Here is a 21,276-nt window from a genome sequence, read left to right on the forward strand (position 1 = left end):
ACGTCACAGATAAAGCGAATTTTGGTTGGTTGGTGGACAATAATATAAAATGCTGTGACTCTTTATAGCGGAATTTACGTAATTATATTTTGGAATTTTGTTGGTTTTTTTTTTCTTCTAAACATATTCAAATTTATGATTTTTTTTTTGCCATTGAATTTAATTTATAGTTGAACAACATGTTGCGTTTTCAGTATACGGATATGGATAGTAAACTGCACATTGCCAGACTTGAAACAAAGAAATAGTGATGGCAACGTTAATAAAGTAATGCAAATAGACAGGAAATAATAAAAAGTAAATTAAAAACATTGATTTACAAAATTTTAATCTGCTAACCGAGACCCTGTGGTCTGAGTTGCCATTATAGACAGTCCGGTATGACTATATAGAAGGTCCAAAAAGTTTTGGTCCGAGTTTACCATGCAAACACACATATAGTTTTACACGTTTCTCTCCCCCGTACCCTTTTTACTCTACATTCTCAACTCGTCATGGCAAGCCCAAACAAACCCAAGGTATTTTATCAATATTGAATAAGGACATATACAAACCATTGTTTTTCTATGTCTCTGGTAACAACAGTAGTTTTAATTAATGCATCGTCCTATCTGATTTGTTAGTTTTCATCATCCAGGTTCATAATCGCTTATTTTTTACATATAAATTTTGAGTGAATTATTTTCATTTGCATTTCAATTCACAGACGAGTGATGTTGTATTGTAACGTGCACGTTAGTTTTGTAAACAAAGCACTCTGCAATATAATATATCCCCTTTGAAGTTATAGGCTAGCAACTTTCAATGCCATGATGCCTGTCAGTGCCATGCTTCTGGTGAATTTTATTCTTGAAATAAATATTTTCTGTCCCAATTTTTATGGATAAACATATGATGAATTTTTGTCTTGTCATTAAATATAATGTTAAACCATAGTAGGTAAAAGTTTAATAAATCTAACTTTTTTTTGAAAATCATGGATGATTCCAGCGGGATTTGACCCCTATATCTTGAGATCTAAAGGCAGCACTCTAACCAATTGAGCCAAAGAAGATCTTCCCTAACTCAACTAGTTAGAATACCACTATATCTCCAGGTCTACAACACTCTTCCCACTTTTCTTTTTTCGGGCTGCGTACCATCCATCCATCCGACCAACTACTGTACAACCTCAAGACTTCTACTTGGAAATCCTCTGGCCAGTTCCCTAGATGCCACCTAGAATTGCCATGGTTATCCTATGACCGGCTGGTCAAACCTCATGACCAATTCTAACATCTCACTGCCAGGCCATATTCTATATACAATTTTTGTACCAGTAGCAGATGCTCCTAGCGCCTGTTGTGAAAATCCATGGATGGCACCAGTGGGATTCGACCCCTCTATCTCAGGATCTAAAGTCAGCGCTCTAACCAATTGATTGAGCCAAAGAAGGTCTTCCTTAACTAAACTAGCAGACTATCTTAATATCTCCAGGTCTACAACATAACGTAACAATGATAACATGAACCAGGGGTCTCCATGGCCTGTTTAACGATGGCGCCCCGCCATCGTTCAAATGTCTTGCGCCATTGTCAAATGACTCGCGCCATCGTTAAATTGTTTTGCGCTATCGTTCAAAACTTCATCGTTTTTTTGTAGCCCGACGCCATTTTTTTATCAATTATAATCAAATGCATGTAATTGCATTACCCTTAGGCTTTTTATGTTATAATCCAATACAGTTCTAACGCCTGAGGGATATCCGGATTAAGATCGCTAATCACTTTGTACCTGAGCTTGTACAGGTAGATCAACAAACCAGACAGGAGAATACTATCTGAGGATAGACGATCCATTTGTCGAATTAATCAACTAAGTTTCAGCAAATGATTATGATAATTTAGATTAAATAAATAAATTAATAATCCAGTTACAAAGAAAACAGTTTAACAAGTCGAACACGTGCTTTATTATGACTTACGCAATCAGCATCCCCCTTTTTAAGAAGTACAAAATAAGATGCAAAACAGTAAATATTATTTCATCGCAAATAACTCTAGTACTGCTGTAACGATAATTTAGAATTACTTTAAAAGTTTAAAAGTAAAAACTTAAATATTTCCTGTAAAGAAATATCGTATCGTAATTCCGAATTCATTTCGTATATTACAATCAAATTGATACATCTGCGTTTCCAGTTTCATTTCAGACTCGAAAGATGCATGTTGCACAGCATCAATTTGCCAGATAAAGTCATTAAAAACCTTTTCATTTGTAAACGTTTGCTTTACAAATCTCTTTAACGTTTTACATAATCGTTTTGTTGTTGCTGCAAATCAGCCATACCGGTAATGGGTTCTGAATTTGACTGTCCATGAAAAATAAGCTCCACATCATATGATTTTTAACCCCCATAACAATTACCAAAAATACAAGAATTCTACATGGGGCCCTTCATGACAGCTTTTGGTCATTCTCAACTTAAGGGGACCATGACGACTTGGCATTTGAATGGTTAAAAACGGCAATAAATGAAAATATTGATAATGTACTTCTAATTCTATAATGAAAATTCAAATAAATATAATTTAAATAAGCAATGAATTAGCATGTTCACCATTCCTTGTATGGAGGGATAAAATATTTCCGATCGCGCTACACTGTACAGCAGAGACACGGTTTGTTATGGTTAAAGTTCCTCCATCGTTCAATTTTCATCCATGGAGATCCCTGATGAACAATATATAACACAAGGTTACTATAGACACACATGTTATTGTTACATTCATAATAGTCCAAATCCTGTAATTGACCCTGTAATAAGAGATCACTTCTTTAGTTGTCTCCCTTATGAGGGACATTCTTTTTTTTTTACAATAGAGAGCTAACAGAAAGAGCAAATTTACCTGTGTGTAATGTGAGTAATCTTTTAGGTTTTCAAATCTTTTAAATACATTAATTTGTTGTTACATGTATATGTCGTGTACAAGTTGCGATTTTGTACAGGTTATAACGTGTACGAAAATATTGTACATGTTATAACTTGTATAATGCAAAAATACAAGTTATAACATGTACAAAAATACCTCGTACATGTTATAACCTGTACAAAATATTGCTTAAAAATGGTTTTAACTTGTACAAATTTGAAAACTAAAAATATGCTTCTATTATTGCAACAGATGTTATTAATCTCAATATGTGCAAATGTTTGCACCTGTCCTAAGTCAGGAATCTGATGTACAGTAGTTGTCGTTTGTTTATGTAATTTATACGGGTTTTTTGTTTCTCGTTTTTTTTTTATATAGATTAGACCGTTGGTTTGGCTGTTTAAATGGTTTTACACTAGTAATTTTGGGGCCCTTTATAACTTGTTGTTTGGTGTGAGCCAAGGCTCTGTGTTGAAGGTCGTACATTGACCTATAATGATTTACTTTTTTAAATTGTTGTTTGGATGGAGAGTTGTCTCATTGGCACTAACACCGCATCATCCTATATCTATTGAAGGTGTCACTGTATCGGTTATGATAAAGTTCAAGGTTGAAATGGTGCGCCATTGCTTAAAATCAATACATTGCAGGGTTATTTTTGACAAATCATAATAATCCGGCAACCTACAAAGATTTAGCAGGAAAATGAAAGTTGATAAGATAATAAATGAGAATAAATTGTTGACTATCCTAAGACCCTCATTAGACACCTCTCCTGTATCCCTTACTTTGTGATCATTTTTAGAGGGACAGGACCTTTTTGGGACGTCTGGATCAGGTATTTTTAAGCTGATAGCCAGGATAGATTTCTCTACAAATAAAATTGAGAATGGAAATAGGTAATGTGTGAAAGAGACAACAATCCGACCATAGAGCTGACAACAGCCGATTGCCACCAATACCTGCTTTCAAAGCAGAGGATATGTATATCTAAAACATCAGAATGACATTCGCCTCATGCAATGATAGCTTACAATTTATCAAAAAAATAATAATTTGAGGTATAAATTTACACAAGCCATACTGAAGGTAAAAAATGTTGAAAGTAGATTCAAAGATATTTATGATGAAGCGTGGTCCAATGAAAACAATTTCAGCTCTCGCTTGCTTTTACAGATTAATCATATGAGACATTACTTTAGTTTTTGCATGCTATAAAACGAGGAGAATTACGCAAAATGTTTAGGAATAGTTCTTAAAAATTTCAGATGAATTTAGTTACTAGAATCTAGTGTATTGTCATCTAGGAATTCCAAAGATAATTCATGCTTAAAGTAAACAAAAGAGAAAACGAATGTATGCTTTAAGTGTCACACTGATTTAAGCCATGACGGACTGCATAAAACATGCAATTACATGAAAACACATTATGCCAACGTAAGTCATGAAGAATACATTTCTGAAACTTTGTAAGTTTATTTTCCTGTAAAGAAAAAACACGTTCTGGCCTATTGATTGTTGTTCTTTATTCATTAATAAATTTTAATGTCTATTTTACTTCCTATATATGTATTTAAATTTTTGTACAAGTTAACACCGTTTTTAAGCAATATTTTGTACATGTTATAACATGTATGGGGTACTTTTGTACATGTTATAACTTGTATTTTTGCATTATACAAGTTATAACATGTACAATATTTTTGTACATGTTATAACCTGTACAAAATCGCAACATGTACACGACATATATATACAATGTATGATTAAGCTTTTTTTGTGTTGTTGGAATATGCACTAAATTTAAAATACATTTACCCCACATCAGGCACATCTCCATAAATCATTTGAACTAAAGACAACAATGAATGTCTTGTTTATATTGGTATTTCTTAATATATGATTTAAATTCTTTTTATTTTGTAAGGATAAAGACATCAAAGTAACTTTCGAAGACCAACAAAAGATCAATAAATTTGCCAGAAATAATGCAAGACTTCAAGATTACAAAGAAGAGGTGAAAAACAAAAAGGTAAAAGAACAGTCATGATAGTATTTATTATACATATATGTCAATTATTGACTCAAAAGTTATTTATGTTGACCTGAAAATTTTCAATTAATTAATTTCAATTTTGCATGTAATATTTTCATGATTTTGTAATTTGTAATTAATAAATATACATGTTATTAAAACTTAACTTGCAACGTCAACTCTATTTGAACAAATCCGGAAATCAAAATAGACATTTGTTTTTGGTGTTGTTCACTAGAAAATAAAAGAAAATCATTTTAAAAGTAAGTTAATATGTATTTGTTCATTTTATTTTCATGTAACAGTTGATTTTCTAAAACGTTTTGGCATCATAAAAACAAAATGGATTGCTTTTGAACACATATTATATAGTCCAATTCGAAGTACAATAAGAAATAATTCTATCATGCTCTATATGAATTTAAACATGGGTAGGCATTATGTTTGTCAACATTTAACACCTTAAGCTTGGCTAAGCTCAGTATAAAGATAAAGCATGGCATGAAAGAATTATTTCTTAAACAAGTCTTTAGAAAATTTGTACTTCATTGAGCATTTGAATTTGTTGTACCTGTACCCACAAAAATGGGTATCCCAGGAATAATGAATAAATGAGACATTGCACAGTTTGATTTATTAGTTATCTTCTCTGGATTGTTAAATTGTAAACCTCAGATTGTCAAGTTTCAAAATTTATTTATCTAGAGTGGAACAAGAGTGTGATTCCATAGACTCTATATTGGAATTTTTTAGTTTAATTTAGTTTGTTAATGTTTTTGAAACAAGTATAATATAAATTTCTGACATGTTTTTGTAGAAAGAGCTCCAAAATGTAGAGGATGCAGAAAATGATCTTTTGATGAGAGAAGACGATACAGAACCTGTTCCATATCCTTTAAATATACAATTTACATTTTAAAATTGTTAACAGGAGTCTATAGTTCAGGGGAGATAACTGCTAATTAAATATTATAAGAAGATGTGGGATAAGTTCCAATGAGACTCATAGATCATAGTACGGCCTTCGAAACGGAGCCTTTAATTGGCTCACACTGAACAGCTAGATATAAAGGGCCCCAAAAATGACTATGAATGTGAAACAATTCAAACATAAAAAAACAACATTTATAGATATAACAAGATGTGGTATGAGTGCCAATAAGACAACTCTCCATCCAAGTCACAATTTGTAAAAGAAAAACCATTATAATTCAAAGTATGGTCTTCAACAAGGAGTCTTGGCTCAGCAAGCTGTAAAGGGCCCAAAAATGACAAGTGTAAAACCATTCAAAGGTGAAAACTAATGGTTTAATCTATATAAAAAATGAGAAACACTTATGAACCACATCAACACACATCAACTACTGAACATCAGAATATTGACTTAGGACAGGTGAAAACAAATGCAGTGGGTTTAAACGTTATAATAGGTACCAACCTTACCTGAAACAATAGTGCATTTTATGACAACATAGAAAGACACACTATAAAATATTACTTGAAAGGGCTTTTGGTTTAATCTGCATGTATATATGTAAGAAAGGAAAAAAGAGAAACATATCAACAAAAGACAATCACTGATCAACAGGTTCCTGATTTAGGACAGGTGCAAACTTCACTCTCTTATGAAACAGTAGTAAAACACAAAACATTACAGCATAGAAAGCAACATTGAAGTTCAAAATCCTGTCGTTACTAGTTTTGTTTATGATGATGTTGTAATAACATAATCTATTCATACTGTTAGATATTAGATAGTATAGATCTCTAAAAAAATAACTCAAAAGATTTTGTCTCACCTAGGCTGATTTGTTTTGATTTTTTTGCTTTGGCTTGAACAATGTATTAGTTTGTAGTTAGATCAGTTTAAGGGGCCCTTGCAGACCTACCTATTGGATTTATTATTAATATGTTCTTGTCCTGAATTTGTAGAGATATTTGCCCCTGGAACTCATGCAACATCAATCTGGTAAAACGTTTAAATACCAAGTTAAACCTGTAACACAAAAGTTTTATAAGTGACCCCTCTATCATCAAGATAATAATGCATTTATCCTTAACATATCTTACATATCAGATTGGTGAAGTCTTTGTAAGTTTTACAACAGATGGAGTAGGAGAAATGTTAGAAAAAGCAAAAGCTACTTTAGAAGAAGAGATCAAAACCATAGAAAACCAGGCTGAATTTCACAAAAAGATACTTCAGGACCTGAAAGTTGAGCTTTATGCTAAATTTGGAAATGAGATTAATTTAGAGGCTGAAGATGATTCATAGCTATCGAACTCACTCATATAATTTGAGACCATTTATAAATAAATTCATTTCTGGTTTGTGGTATTGAGTTATTCACTGTTAAACAGTATGTGTTGGTCACCCACATAGCATTTGTCCAAGGAAAGCAGAGAATAATAAATACTGCACATGTTGGAAGACGTCAAATTAAAATTTATACTTGAGTGATGGGACAAAGTACCTTTTTTGAGTCGCAGATGTAGATGTAGATAAGTATTTTTATGCCCCGGCAGTAGCAGAGGAGGCATTAAGGTTTATCCTTGTCTGTCTGTAAGTGCTGTGTACCGTACGTCCCAAAGTTGGTTTCCATTCTTCAACTTTAGTTTGCCTAAACCAAATGAAATGAAACTTATACACAATGTTTATAACCACAACATACAGATCAAGTTAGAATTTTTGGGCTATCACTTTAATTGTTCTAGAGTCATGTCCCTTTACAATTTGAAAAATGGCTAATTTGTTTGTTTCCATTCTTTTACTTTAGTTTGCCTCAAATATGTGCCATGAAACATAAACACAACGCTTATTATCACAAAATACAGATAAAGTTAGAAATTAAAGGGTGTCACTTTTAATGTTCTAGTCATCCCCTTTACAAATGAAAAATTTGCTGAATATTTCATTTCCATTCTCTAACTTTAGTTTGCTTTAACCAAATGCTATGAAACTTGTACAGAATGCTTATTACAACAAAATACAGATCAAATGTGAATATTTATGGCATTACTTAAGGGGGTAGACCTGGTATATGGAAGACAACTCTTACACATGTATTAAAAGTCACTTGTGTGTTTTAACATAGCAGTACATTAAACAGTGATCAAGCATTTATTTTGTTTACATTTGGCTGTGAGAATAATGAAAACATCTAGTAATCAACGACGACAATGTGATACCAATATAAGACTGACAAATTTTTAATTTTTGGGGTTGTATAAGGGTTGCTGAATTATTGGTTTCCGTTCTCTTACTTAAGTTGCCTCAACCAAATGTTATGAGACTTGATAGACAATTGTTGATACCATAAAACGCATTAATAAATTAATAAACAAAAAGCAAAAGTTCACACACTGAAATTTATTCCTGCTTAACTTGATTGAATTTATGTTGCAAGTCTGTAATATGGAGGTTTTACTACATGTATCTCATCAATGATCCATGAAAAATATTGATCTGATGAGATATGCGAGACTGAGTAACATGTACAGCTTATAATCATTTCATACACCAAATAAAGGGGTACTATCATTTATGTTACCTAAGAAACAGACTGGCAAAGATATAAGAAGATGTGGTATGAATGCTAATGAGACGACTCTCCATCCAAGTCACCATTGTAAAAGAAAAACCATAATAGGTCGAAGTGTGGTCCAACACAGAGCCTTGGCTCACACTGAACAGCACGCTATAGAGGGTCCCAAAAATGATTTACTGTGGATTCATTAATTTTCGTGGGTACCAATTTTCATGGAATGGGGAAAACTTGCACTTTTATAGATATGTGATTTAGTTGTTTTTCAAAAATCTGCATCATACAGCAAATTCGAAATTCGTTGGAACAGTTAAATTTGTGTTTTCCCTAGGCCTGTATCCACGAAATCCACAAAAATTGGTACCAGTATCAAACTAATTATAATGAATCCACAGTACATCTTATTAAGAAAATAAGGTTGTGTTCACATGAACTCTGTCACACAGACATACATGTATATACTTTACAATCATTCCACACACCAAATAAAATTGACCTTTTGCTTATAGTATCTGAAAAACTGAAAAAAACTTATATTTATATTGCCATAATCGTGATAATGCACAGATGTTTGGCTGGCCGACCCACCTTTTTTTTTAAAAATGTCCTGTACCAAGTTGGGAATATGGCAGTTGTTATCTAATAGTTTATTTCTGTGTTTGTTGTTTTGTTCTTTCATTGTTTTCCTCTTATAGTTGATTTGTTTCCCTCGGTTTTAGTTTGTAACCTGGATTGGTTTTCTCTCAATCGATTTATGACTTTTGAACAGCGGTATACTACTGTTGTCTTTATATATTTTCTGAACATCGACAAATAATGAACCATGAAAATGTGGTCGAGATCATATGAACCCTGACAGTGACATTTACACCTTTCAATCATTCCATATACCAAATATAGTTTACCCATTGCTTATTATATCTGAAAAACTGACAATCACTGAAAAAAAATCACTGACCAATGAACCAAGAAAATGAGGTCAAGGTGATATGAACTCTGCCTATCAAACATAAACACCAAACAATTATTCCATACACCAAATATAATTTACCTATTGTTTATAGTATCTGAAGAACTGAATACTATAAGATCTTAACATTGACCTATAAACCATGAAAATGAGTTCAAGGTTATGAAATCTGCCAGACAGATGTGTACACCTTACAATCATTCCATTAACAAATTAAAGTTGCCCTATAGCATATAGTATTTAAAAACTAACCCAAATCACAAAAACTTTCAATCAACCATGAAAATGAAGTCAAGGTAAGATGAAACCTGTCAGTTTGATATGTTCAACATACATCAAATGTTTTATACACTAAATGAAAATATCCCTCTGCTATATATAAAATCATGAGAAAGAGACCAAACTAGAAAAAAAAAATTGTCCAATGAATCATGAAATTGTGGTCAATATAAAAAAAGATGTGGTATAATTGCCAATGAGACAACTCTCCAGAAGAGACCAAAAGGTCAGAAGAATATTGCTAGTTGACATATTGCTGGAAGTATAGGAGGTGGACTTGACCACAAAAACTTAAACATGAAATAAGGTCAAGGTCAGGTTAACTCTGTTTGACAATCGTGTAGACGTTTAGAAACCTTTATTCCAAATAAAGTGAGTATTTCACAGGCAGGCATGGGGTAATCGTAATCAGTAATCGTAATCAGCTGTAATCGATTACATTTTGCAGTGTAATCCTATGTAATCAGTAATCATGCCATTTCTGATTACAAGTAATCGAAATGTAATTGATTACATTGCAAAAAACAGGTGTAATCATGATTACTTTTAGATTACTTTCAGATTACATTCATATGATTACTTGCTGATTACAAATCTTGTATATATATGAAAATAGTTTTTGATAGACAAGATGAAAAAAAGAAAATGTAAAGCTTGAATGAAAAATCATGAAACTAGTATTCACAATGATGGGACCTTAATTGTTTAATGTGATAAATTGTATCATTTATATAACAGATTTGTATAACCAAGTGTTTTATTTTGTTAACAGTTTACTGAAGGAAATTGCCTCTCCAATATTTTGTTGTGAGATTGAGCTCTTATGAGACAAGAATATGCCTTGATTGCATTTTTTCACCCTTGATTGAAAACTTCTGATATTAACTGCAATTTCATATAAGTTTACCCAATATTTTTACATAACTACTTTGAAATTCAAATGCAGAAAACATTTAGTTCCAATTTGACTTTGATGGTCGACATAAATATATGAGCCCACTGAAATCAAAATGGAAGTTAAAACCAGATTACAATAATTGACAAATTTAATAAATTTGTTTCCCATAAATTTGTGTATAATATGTGCATTCTAATTTTTATTCTTTATTAACTTTGAGCCTTACGACTCGTCAGTATAAACAAGTACATGTACAGTGTAAACATATCGCATAATATTACAAACAATGTGCATAGTAAGCAATAGGTGAAATCAGAAGTTTCATCAATACAAAATATCTTTTATTACAATAAACTGTTTCTTAATTTAAAGAGAATAAATGTATATACTTTCCTAAGTTACAAAGTTGTTTTGTGTTTTCACCTGGCAATAATTATATTTTAAATTATTAATTAAATCAAGTATTACAAATTTTCAAACAAATAATGACAATTAACCACTTTTAACTTTCTTGATATTGTTATTAAGACAATAAAATTTTAATACCCAAGCTCAGGTATTGTTTGTTAAAAAAATGGAAGTAGTGATTAACACCTGTAAAAACATTAATGGATGTGTCAATTATTTTCCAACAGACAATAAAACTATACTTAATTAATTTTTCCTTATTTGTTCAGGTTTTTTGTTAATTAGGCAGTTGGTTAAAATTTGTAGAAAAAAAAAGTTATATCTTTTACATAGAGAAATGACACTTGTCTATAGCTATTTTATCAAATTACTGTACTCGTCTATAAATTCTTTTGAATAAGATGAATTAATTAAGGCTTTTAAAAAAAATCACCAAAATTAGCTTTTTGTGAGGATAAAAAGTTATAAAAAAAACTTTGATATTGCAATATACAATGTAATCATAAGTAATCTAAAGTAATCATGATTACTTTGAAGAAAAGTAATCTAATGTAATCGATTACATATAAAATAGGGTGTAATTGTAATGTAATTGATTACATTTTATTAGCAAAGTAATTGTAATTTAATCGATTACATTTTAAAGTAATCGACCCCATCCCTGTTCACAGGACAAAAAAAAATCATGCTGTGGCTGAAACATGCAGTTTATCAAATAAGGGTGAAAGGTCAAAGTGAATCTGTTATCTGACTTTTGCATATAACACACCCAAGCTCATGATGTATGTGCATACCAAGTTTTGTAACTGAGGTTTTAAAATTCAGAAGTTACAAACTGGACAACAGTTGGATAGAATATTATATCATAGTGGTCAAAGTTCAAGGTCAGAGTGACCCGAGATAGAATTTGACAGCAGATGATGCAACTGCAGACTAAGTTTGATTTACCTGTCTTACAGTACAAAAGTTATGCGTCAGAAATGAATTGTACCATGTAAAAGGTCTAACTATCATAGGAGTCAAAGGTCAAGGTCAGAGTTACTTGCATTTGGTATAAGACTAACTCCATTTATATGATGCAACTGATTAAGTTTGGTCTACAGTACAAAAAATATGCACCAAACACAAATTGTACAAGTTTTTTTTTGGGTTAAAATCAAGGTCATAATTACCTTGCATGTGGTATTTGACACTACCCCTGCCCATGCTGCAGCGGTAAAGTTTTACAATACAACAGTTGTGCATCTGACACGAAGTGGGATGGACAGACAAATAGACATGGTGATTTCTGTATACCCCTTAAACTTATTTTTGCAGGCTTGAGTGTATACATTTTGTACGTTTTGAATTAAGGCTAACAAAAGGTAATATACTATACATTCCATTCATTTCTATAAAAGTATGTACACAATTGATTCCTCATAATTGTTTTGAATCCTGAAATTTGCATTCATAATTCTTGTCAATAAAAACTTAGTGAAAGAGTTAAAGATAAAACAGAACCCTGGTGGTCTGCTTTTGATTTATACTGGAAATTGTTAATCAATCAGTCACTTAATTCAATATTAAAGGACAAGGTACCATAAGGCCAGTTATTGACCCCCTTATTCTGCTTTGGAAAGCTACTTATCATGCTAAAATATTTCCTAAGGTTTGAATAGACATAGGAAGATGTGGTGGGAGTGCCAATGAGACAACTTTCCATCAAAATAACAAAAAAGTAAACCATTATAGGTCAATGTACGGCCTACACCGAACAGCAAGCTATATAAGGCCCCAAAATTACTAGTGTAAAACCATTCAAACGGGAAAACCAACGGTCTAATCTATATAAAATAAAAAACCGAGAAACGAGAAACACGTATAAATTACATAAACAATTGACAACTACCGTACATCAGAAGATTGTTTGGCAGAACTTCAAAACCATTAATTTTAAAAGATGGGTTAGGTTTGAGGGGTTAAAGGGCACCAAAAACGCCAAAACAAAGAAAAACTACTATTTTTTGTCATTGTTTCTTAAAATTTATTAGGGTGTCTACAAGACCCGGAGAAAATTACGTCGATTTAGACAGAAAATTACAGTGCTAAATACAATCGAATAAAAAAATTCCTGGGTCACGTTGGCGCAGGCACTTAAAAAAACTAAAAAAATGTTGTACAAAACACCTGAAAAGTGAATAATAATTACAATATTTGAATAAAAACAGAAAGTTAATCCCCCTCACCTCACCCAGATGCTAGAATTAGTGGTTTTAAAGTTCATCCTAACAAACTTCAAGCATTAGGAAATATTTTGACATAATAAGCAGCTTTCAAAAACAGAATTTGAAAAATGAGAAAATAGGGGGCCAAAAACAGGCCTTATCATACCTTGTCCTTTGCCATCCTGTGTCATTGACTTGACAGTCATACATGATAACATAGATCACTGGAAACTATAATCAGATAATGGATTTTAAGAATAGCCCAAGCATATTGAGTATATAAATATAGTACCCAGTTGAGCAATATTCAAGAGATTGTGTTTACTATTTATACATTATGCATTAGGATTTCTTTGATTGAGGCCATGGGTTGACACTTAAAAGAAACCCAATGAATCAAGGATCTAAGTATTGAAGTTCAAGTCATCCATTTGACAGTTTTACAGAGGCCATCACATGTTGGTTATTAACCTTTCTGGATATTAGCTGTTAACCCTAACCTGTGCCACTGATGCCCACAATCATGTCCTCTTCCTGAATAGGGTTGTCACCTTGTCACTTAATGAGACTGATCATTCAATTTGTACTGGCCATCAGAATGATGGGGACATTTTGTGGAGCAGGCCTTGGGTCTGTCAACAATCCAGAGCACCTGAGACCTGGGTGGGGTTTGTGATGCTCACTTCTTTAGTTTTCTATGAAGTATTTTGTGGACTTGTTTGTCTTTTTGTTGTTAAGTTTTTCTAAAATATCTGAAACAATAAAAAGTAGGCAAGAGTGAAATATCTTTGTTGATGCAAGCTAGTATTCTACTTAGATGCATGCATTCTGTCATCAGGTTAAAAATTTATATGGCTGACAACTGTAAGCCAGATAACAATGATAACTGAATTTAAAACTAATTAATATCTTTTCATGAAGCCATTGCTAAAAAATCTTAAAAGCTGAATCCCTGTTTATAATGGTTCATGCAACCTTGTATTGGGTACAAGAATAAGAAGATATGAATAAGAATGATACAACTCTACAAAAGAGATCAAATGACACAGAAATTTACAACTATAGGCTACTAAACAGCTTTCAACAATGAGTTAAACCCTTTCTGCATATATAGTCAGTTATAACATGTAAGAGGCCCTAAAATAAAAATAATGATAAAATACTAAAACAATTGACACAAAATATCATATATTCTCTTTTAATTCTGTAACTTTAATCATGGGTGAATCACCAACTGCATTTTCCACCCTCTGCAAAACAACGTTTCCATAGTCAATTTGAGGAATAATAATTGTTCTCCCTCCTCCGGAGTCCATTAAAGCTATATTGGAAATTTCTGTGAGTTGATAATTCAAGGCATTCCCTTCAGTGTCTGTTGTAATTACTAACTGACCACCAGACACAGACTCCTGTAAACAAGTGCTTTCTTCTGTTGATTCTACTATAACGTTAACTGTAGATGTATCTTTTTCCTGCAATTCATTTGTGTTTTTGACTTCATTAATACTCTGTATGTTGTTCATACTTGATGGTTCTGATCCACTATCTGTTTTATCATCAATCTTAATAGGTTGATTTTTAATACCATGCACTTGAGCTTCATGCCTTTTGACATGATGTTTGTGTCGAAAGACATAACCACAATGGGAACATTTAAATTTTCCTTCTGTGTCATGATTCCTTTGATGTGCCCGGCACATAACTTCTGTTAAAAACCGCCAAGTACATCCTGGGTAGTTGCACTGATATGGACGATTAGGATCATGAACACGTTTGTGTTTTGTTAAGGTTGATTTATCAGAGTATGCATTTCCACAGATATCACATAAAACACACCCATTGTTATGCTGTTGCCTGTGTATATGTATTAAGGCAGTATTTGATGATGAGAAATCACATTGTTCACATTCGTACGACTTCTTGGAATGTGAGCGATGATGTATAGTAAGGTAGGTTTGAGTTTTAAATGATTTCCCACAAAAATCACAGAGAAAAGGTTTTTCAGGTTTATGGAGGGTGATATGTTTTTTCAAATAACGCAATCTAGTAAATATTTTATCACATTTACTGCAGGGAAATTCTCCTGCTTGGTCTTGCATTTCGGTATTTCTGTTCTTCCTGCTAGATCCCATGTGATATTTTAAGCAAATCCTTTTATATTCAGAAAACTTCATCAGCTTTATATTGTCATTTGTGTTTTCAAGTTTGAGTTCTTCCTTGGTATTCATGTGATCTAAATGCTGATCAGACATGTGTTGATACAAGTTTGCCAATACCATATCTTGGTAATTACAATATATACAGCACAAATTTTGTCTTTCATAAATAATAGTTTTTCCAGCATTTAAATTTGTTTTCACACAAAAAAAGAAATCATTTTCATCTGTTTTATCATCATTTTCGTATTTTAAATTTCTTTCCTGTGATTCGTCATCATCAATAAAAAGATCATTATTGGGTTCATCCAAGCTTATTATTTCAATATTGCAAGTGACAACACTGTTTTCTTCATGTGATGAATTTGTTTGCACGATTTCCTGATTATCTTTGATAGCAACTGGTCCTGTATAAGATAATGACAAGTCATTGTCGGATTTTAGATTTAAATGTCCAATCTCTGTTGTCCCATCACTTTGATCCATTGGCAAAGAATCTTCAATGGCTGTGTTAACAGTTACTGAGGCAGGAATTTCTTCACAATAATTAATAATATCACAATCAGGTGTAACAGTTTGAGGCCCATCTGTTTTACTGTCTTTTTCATAACTAGGGTCACATTTACTGTTGTCAGAACCTTCACTGGTTAATAAACTGACAACATCAAGGTTTTCCATATTTACAATTTGAAGATCATAATCATTTCCTTTTTCCTCTATGATGTTTGTTATGTCTTGAATATCTTCTTTCTCATGAAAATTATTTCTCCTTTTTTTCCTTGGAACCAATGACACTTTATGTTTAACTTTATAATGCTGAATGAGCGAGGAGTCTTTAGTATATGAAATCTTACATAGCTGACAAACATAGCAGTTTCCTGGTCCTTGATCTAAAACAAAAGAAAAAAGTCCCTTTGTCATACAATCACGTACATCGTCAATAAAATGTATTTGACCTCTGAGGCCTGCAGACGGTCATATAACTCAATATAAACATAAACATGATAAATATAAATACTAAATGTAAGATAACGGTCACATGCAATTGAATTTTTCTAGGTCTGTTTGATTTCATATTCTAAGTTTAAAAGTATGTTTAACAATCATGACAATGTTTTAACCTGTATATAAAGATTGATTGTTTTATGGATAGAATCAGTTAACCAAATGGTCCATCCTTGTTTCACTTTCAATGTTAACATTCTTTTCCTTTTTTAGCTGAATACATGTGTCATAGATCAAATTCATCCATTCAGTGTATATTCACTTGTTTGTTTTCATATGTCTTTTGATTGAGTTAAGCCATTTCAATTGATATTTTATAGTGTTGTGATGTTACACTATTGTTCAAGGTAAGGGTGAAGGTTGGTATGTTTAAACCCACTGTGTTTGTTCGCACCGTCCTAAGTTAAGAACCTGATGTTCAGTGGTTGTTATTTGTTGATGTGGTTCATTAATGTTTCTTGTTTTTCCTCTAGATTAGACCGTTGGTTTTCCTGTTTGAATGGTTTTACACAAGTCTTTTTTTGGGGCACTTTATAGTTTGCTGTTCTGTTTAAGCCAAGGTGCTACCCATTGTAGAACGTACTTTGACCTATAATAGTTTACTTTTACAAATTATGACTTGGATGAAGAGTTGTCTCATTGGCACTCATCAGTGGCGGATCCAGAAATTTTCATAAGTGGGGGCCCACTGACTGACCTAAGAGGGGGCCCACTCCAGTCACGCTTCAGTGATTCCCTATATAAGCAACCAAATTTTTTCCCAAAAAAGGGGGGGGGGGGGGCCCTGGGCCCCCTGCCCCCCCCCCCCCCCCCTAAATCCGCCTCTGCTCATACCACATCTTCTTATATATATATATATATATATATATAATTCCATCTCCAGCTTAAGGGGTTTAATTGAAGGACTTAGGTCATAGGCATACAGATTAAAGAGATTAAAATATTCACTTGCAAGTGAAAAGTTCATCAGAAATGTTTGATAAAATTGAACCAAACTGGCTGCTTAAAGCTTGTTTAACATTATAAATTCACTATTTCACTTTCACGACTTTCATTAATGAATAAACAAAAAAATAAATCTTTATTTTCATATATCTCATATATAACATAGCTCCATGTAATACCTCTTAAGGTAAAGCTCAAAATAACATTTAACAATATTAATACTTATTACTTACGTTGTATCTTGTGTTTTAAAAAATCTATAAGGTTTTCTTCATTATGCTCACAAATACCACATGTGAACACGTCTGTACTATGTACCAGAACATCAACTTGCCCATTCTCACCTGTCAAAAATTATGGAATATATTAACTAATAAACATGGTTGTTTACAGATAAACAAAATGATTTTTTTGGATTGATGATAAGCACTAAATTAAAGTTTCATATCCATATTTGTAAAGCATTGAAAAGGTATTTGAGAAGGACCATAGTTTAAAACTGAAAAGTTTTTAATGTACATAAATTGGAAATGTCGTAAAAATAGACCATTCAACATGCATCTTTTTACATTTTTTGTATTCTGAATGTTATCTGGATACATTTAACAATTTGATTATAAACTTCAAAATATCTTCATATTGTCAATTGCAAGTTGCAGTTAATTTTTGTGTTTTTACTTTTACATTTGTAAAGTGATTCAGTTTGAGTGATGCAATTAATCTTCTATTTATCTCAGGGTTTTATGAGTATTGCCCAGCCCAGTGGGAAATACTGGGAAAACCCGAGTTTTACTGGGTAATATAAAATATTGACCTGAATTTTAAAAACGATTCAGTGATCAAACTCAAATGCAATATATTTAAGATATTTATAAAAAACATTTTGATTTATAAATAAGTTTACTTGTTTGAGAGTCTGATAATACAAGTGTCATACAATGTACATTTGAAAAAGTACTATTCTAGCAACTATGAGACAAGTTAACATGTAGACACACATTAAACAAATATTAATGGAAAGGCCTCTCTCAATAATTCTCCTAAAAGTCTATTAAATCACCCTCCCATCTAGATTGGTCAAACTGCCAACATAAATTCAAAGAATTCATTTTTTCAAATGTATATAACTTACATTAAGAATTAATAAGAAAATGTAAGAAAAATTACTTTTGCATAATTTATATGTACATCACTAATTAATGAGTAATTATTTAGATAAAGTCAGAAATATTTTTATATAACAATATTCAACCTTTTCATTTCTATAAGTGTTAATGACTTGACCCTGTAGGGTGTTTTTTTTAGCAATATGATTGCATAAGTTAAGAAATTTAAATTCATAGTTCACATATACATGTACACTGCATTTTTTTTGGATTATTGAAACAATTTAAGGAAATTAAGGTATCCTAAAATGTTCAAATTTTGTATTCTGCCTACATAGAAGTAGTGGAGAAAAGAATAAAATTGAATTTCAATCTTCTAGAAGTGACTCTCAATGGTTATCTGTATAAAATGTATATATTTAGCTATAATACTATGAAACTACAACAAGTCTTTACTATTTTGTGTTGAAATATGCTTAAAAAATCATATTGCCCAGTGTTACCCATTTTTTGGAGTATTGCCCAGCCTGGGAAAACACTGGAATTCCTGCCTGGGTTTTCCCGGGCGGGTAATACTTTGCCAACCCTGATTTATCTTGATCCATCTTTTTTTCCTGTGTGTCAATCTACACGAGTATATAAGTAATTAGTAATAACTAGCCCTATATCCCTCAAGTCATCAAGATCAAGAACCTTTTTTTTTTATATAAAAGGGGTTATGCAATTACATTAAATTATATAAAAATTGCTACCATAAAAATGTGAGCAGCAAAAAGTAAAATCACAAAAATACTGAACTCCGAGAAAAATTCAAAACAGAAAGTCTCTAATCAAATTGCAAAATCAAATGATAAAACACATCAAAAGAATGGACAAGCAAACCAAAAACAAATTTTGACTACACCTGCAATTTCTTCCAATCAGAGCAAATATTCTCTGATGGTGTGTTGCATTTTAAGATGCAATAAGATATTTAACAATGCTGAAGATAATTTTATTTTTTTCTTATTGGTACCTGTTAGGATACAGTTTTTCCTTAGAATTTATTTTTAAAGATGAGGATTTAACTAAAAGGATAAGGGGGCCAGAATTTAAACTTTAAACCCTCTAAAAAAATCACTGAAATCAGGATCAGTTATTTCTGTAGAATGATGGCCCCATAGAACTAGGGTTTTCCTCAGCCCTCTTGATGTTAATGGCATAAAAAGTGAGATCTAAATGGAGACAAAACACAGGTCATAGAAGGCTCAGCCTCTTCTTTGAGTCAACAGAGGTTACAAATTTAAATGAACCAGGATTTGAGAATTTCTGAATATGATGATTTATGATAGTTTGTATGATGTACCAATGTAACCATTATGTCAATGGGGGTTACAAAACAAGGTAACTGAATTATGGTGCTTTATGCAAATTATAGTTCATAATTTCCTGATCGGTTCATTGTTGCAGAAGGAAATGTTACCTTTGCAGAAACTATCAAATTTAGACAGGTTGTTGCATTGACACGTTTTATCAAAGCCAATGGGCTGAATTAACACTGAATTTGTACTGGAAAAAACTCATGATCAATTTTGTTATAATTAGCAAAAAAAAAAAAGAAGAGGTTCTAAGTTGATCTATTAAAAGTATTCAAGAGATTTTATGGAAGCAGGACAAATAGCCCACTGGAAAATCGCCCTACTTCTTCACAAACTCAACCCACTTTCAACAATGTTTAAAGAAATAGCCCCAAACTGGTTTACCAACTTGCCCCACTTGTGAAAAAGGGTTAAATCCTGTTATTATTACTCCTGCCAACTCGCCCCACTTAATGAAAAATGGTAATATCTACAAGAATATATAATTGTCATGTCTGCCAATTCGCCCCACTTAAATGAAAACTAATCTACACAAAATACAAAAATCGAAAAATTATTATTATTGAAATAAATGATGTTTCACTAAATCTGAAATGATAATTATAAATATAAAGGATTTCAATTAAAAGCTTTGTTATCATAGCACTTGCCAAATTGGTTACTTTTGTCTTTGAATTAAGAATAATTCAACAGTACAACACTATCATGACTATCGACATATCATTGAAAGGCAAATTTTACTTTCAAGTAATTATCAAAGAGAATGCCTGTTCATTCATTTACCAACAATGTTTCCAATAAGTGTGGGTCTTGTTTTTGCTAGTAAAAGTAGGTTTTATTGTTGTTAGAAAATTGATTCAATGGTATTTTAAAGTTCGGATCATCATATGGTTTGAAAACAAACAAAAATGAAAAATTTATGAGTGGGGCGAGTTGGCAGACCTTATTTTAGTGGGATTTTAACCCTTTACATAATTGGGTTAATTAATCCAAACTATTTTCAATAGGATTTTACCCTTTTTATAAGTGGGGCGAGTTGGTAAACCAAATTGGGACGAGTTTGTAAAAGATTGGGGCGATTAGGTGTGGGGCGATTTGTTATGGATTTATATTTTATCCATGCGGATGTTAATTGTCAGACGATGTTAGATAATAGCCTGTGTTTACTGTAATTAAATAATTTGTATCGTATTATAGTTAGCGGGAACTAACCATTGACATTTTCTGAGTTAATGCAAATAATTCTGGCATTGGAGTTCATACCGGAAATTTGTGGAATACACTAAACGGTAAATCATTGATGGTTGCCTTTCCGCTCTAGATTTAGGTCAACTCGTACCAGTATTTTCTTAGATACCTTCGAAGAATGTCGATGGTTTATAACCCGATATTCTCATTGATATATGTAAAAACAAACAAAAAGCATATGAAATTGTATGATGACGATTTATT

At 32.0% G+C, this 21,276-nt stretch overlaps 2 protein-coding genes across 2 annotated transcripts; one reads left to right on the forward strand and one right to left on the reverse strand.

Moving 5' to 3' along the window:
* The first annotated feature begins 397 nt into the window (after positions 1–397).
* Positions 398–7,278, forward strand: LOC139523937 (prefoldin subunit 4-like). The gene is made up of 4 exons (XM_071318369.1): positions 398–518; positions 4,840–4,944; positions 5,765–5,834; positions 7,017–7,278. Exons 1-4 carry the CDS (start codon positions 495–497, stop codon positions 7,220–7,222), a joined length of 405 nt encoding a protein of 134 aa, XP_071174470.1. The 5' UTR covers positions 398–494; the 3' UTR covers positions 7,223–7,278.
* Positions 7,279–14,436: 7,158 nt separating this feature from the next.
* LOC139523888 (uncharacterized) lies at positions 14,437–21,133 on the reverse strand. Its single transcript, XM_071318261.1, has 3 exons — positions 21,037–21,133; positions 17,594–17,704; positions 14,437–16,300 (listed from the first exon to the last, which is right to left on the reverse strand). The coding sequence occupies exons 1-3, from the start codon at positions 21,083–21,085 to the stop codon at positions 14,439–14,441; spliced, it is 2,022 nt and encodes a 673-aa protein (XP_071174362.1). The 5' UTR covers positions 21,086–21,133; the 3' UTR covers positions 14,437–14,438.
* Between the last annotated feature and the right edge of the window lie 143 nt (positions 21,134–21,276).

This window comes from Mytilus edulis, chromosome 5 (assembly GCF_963676685.1).
Source record: "Mytilus edulis chromosome 5, xbMytEdul2.2, whole genome shotgun sequence".
Lineage (NCBI taxonomy): Eukaryota > Metazoa > Mollusca > Bivalvia > Mytilida > Mytilidae > Mytilus > Mytilus edulis.

Excerpts from the sequence above, each read along its gene's own strand:
- LOC139523937 (XM_071318369.1), top strand. The coding sequence starts at position 495 with ATGGCAAGCCCAAACAAACCCAAG. Across the intron at positions 519-4,839 it reads CAAGCCCAAACAAACCCAAG|GATAAAGACATCAAAGTAAC; the intron begins GTATTTTATCAA and ends TTATTTTGTAAG. Across the intron at positions 5,835-7,016 it reads AGACGATACAGAACCTGTTC|CATATCAGATTGGTGAAGTC; the intron begins CATATCCTTTAA and ends TAACATATCTTA.
- LOC139523888 (XM_071318261.1), bottom strand. The coding sequence starts at position 21,085 with ATGAACTCCAATGCCAGAATTATTTGCATTAACTCAGAAAATGTCAAT. Across the intron at positions 17,705-21,036 it reads TAACTCAGAAAATGTCAATG|GTGAGAATGGGCAAGTTGAT; the intron begins GTTAGTTCCCGC and ends AATTTTTGACAG. Across the intron at positions 16,301-17,593 it reads TTTAAAACACAAGATACAAC|ATCAAGGACCAGGAAACTGC; the intron begins GTAAGTAATAAG and ends CTTTTGTTTTAG.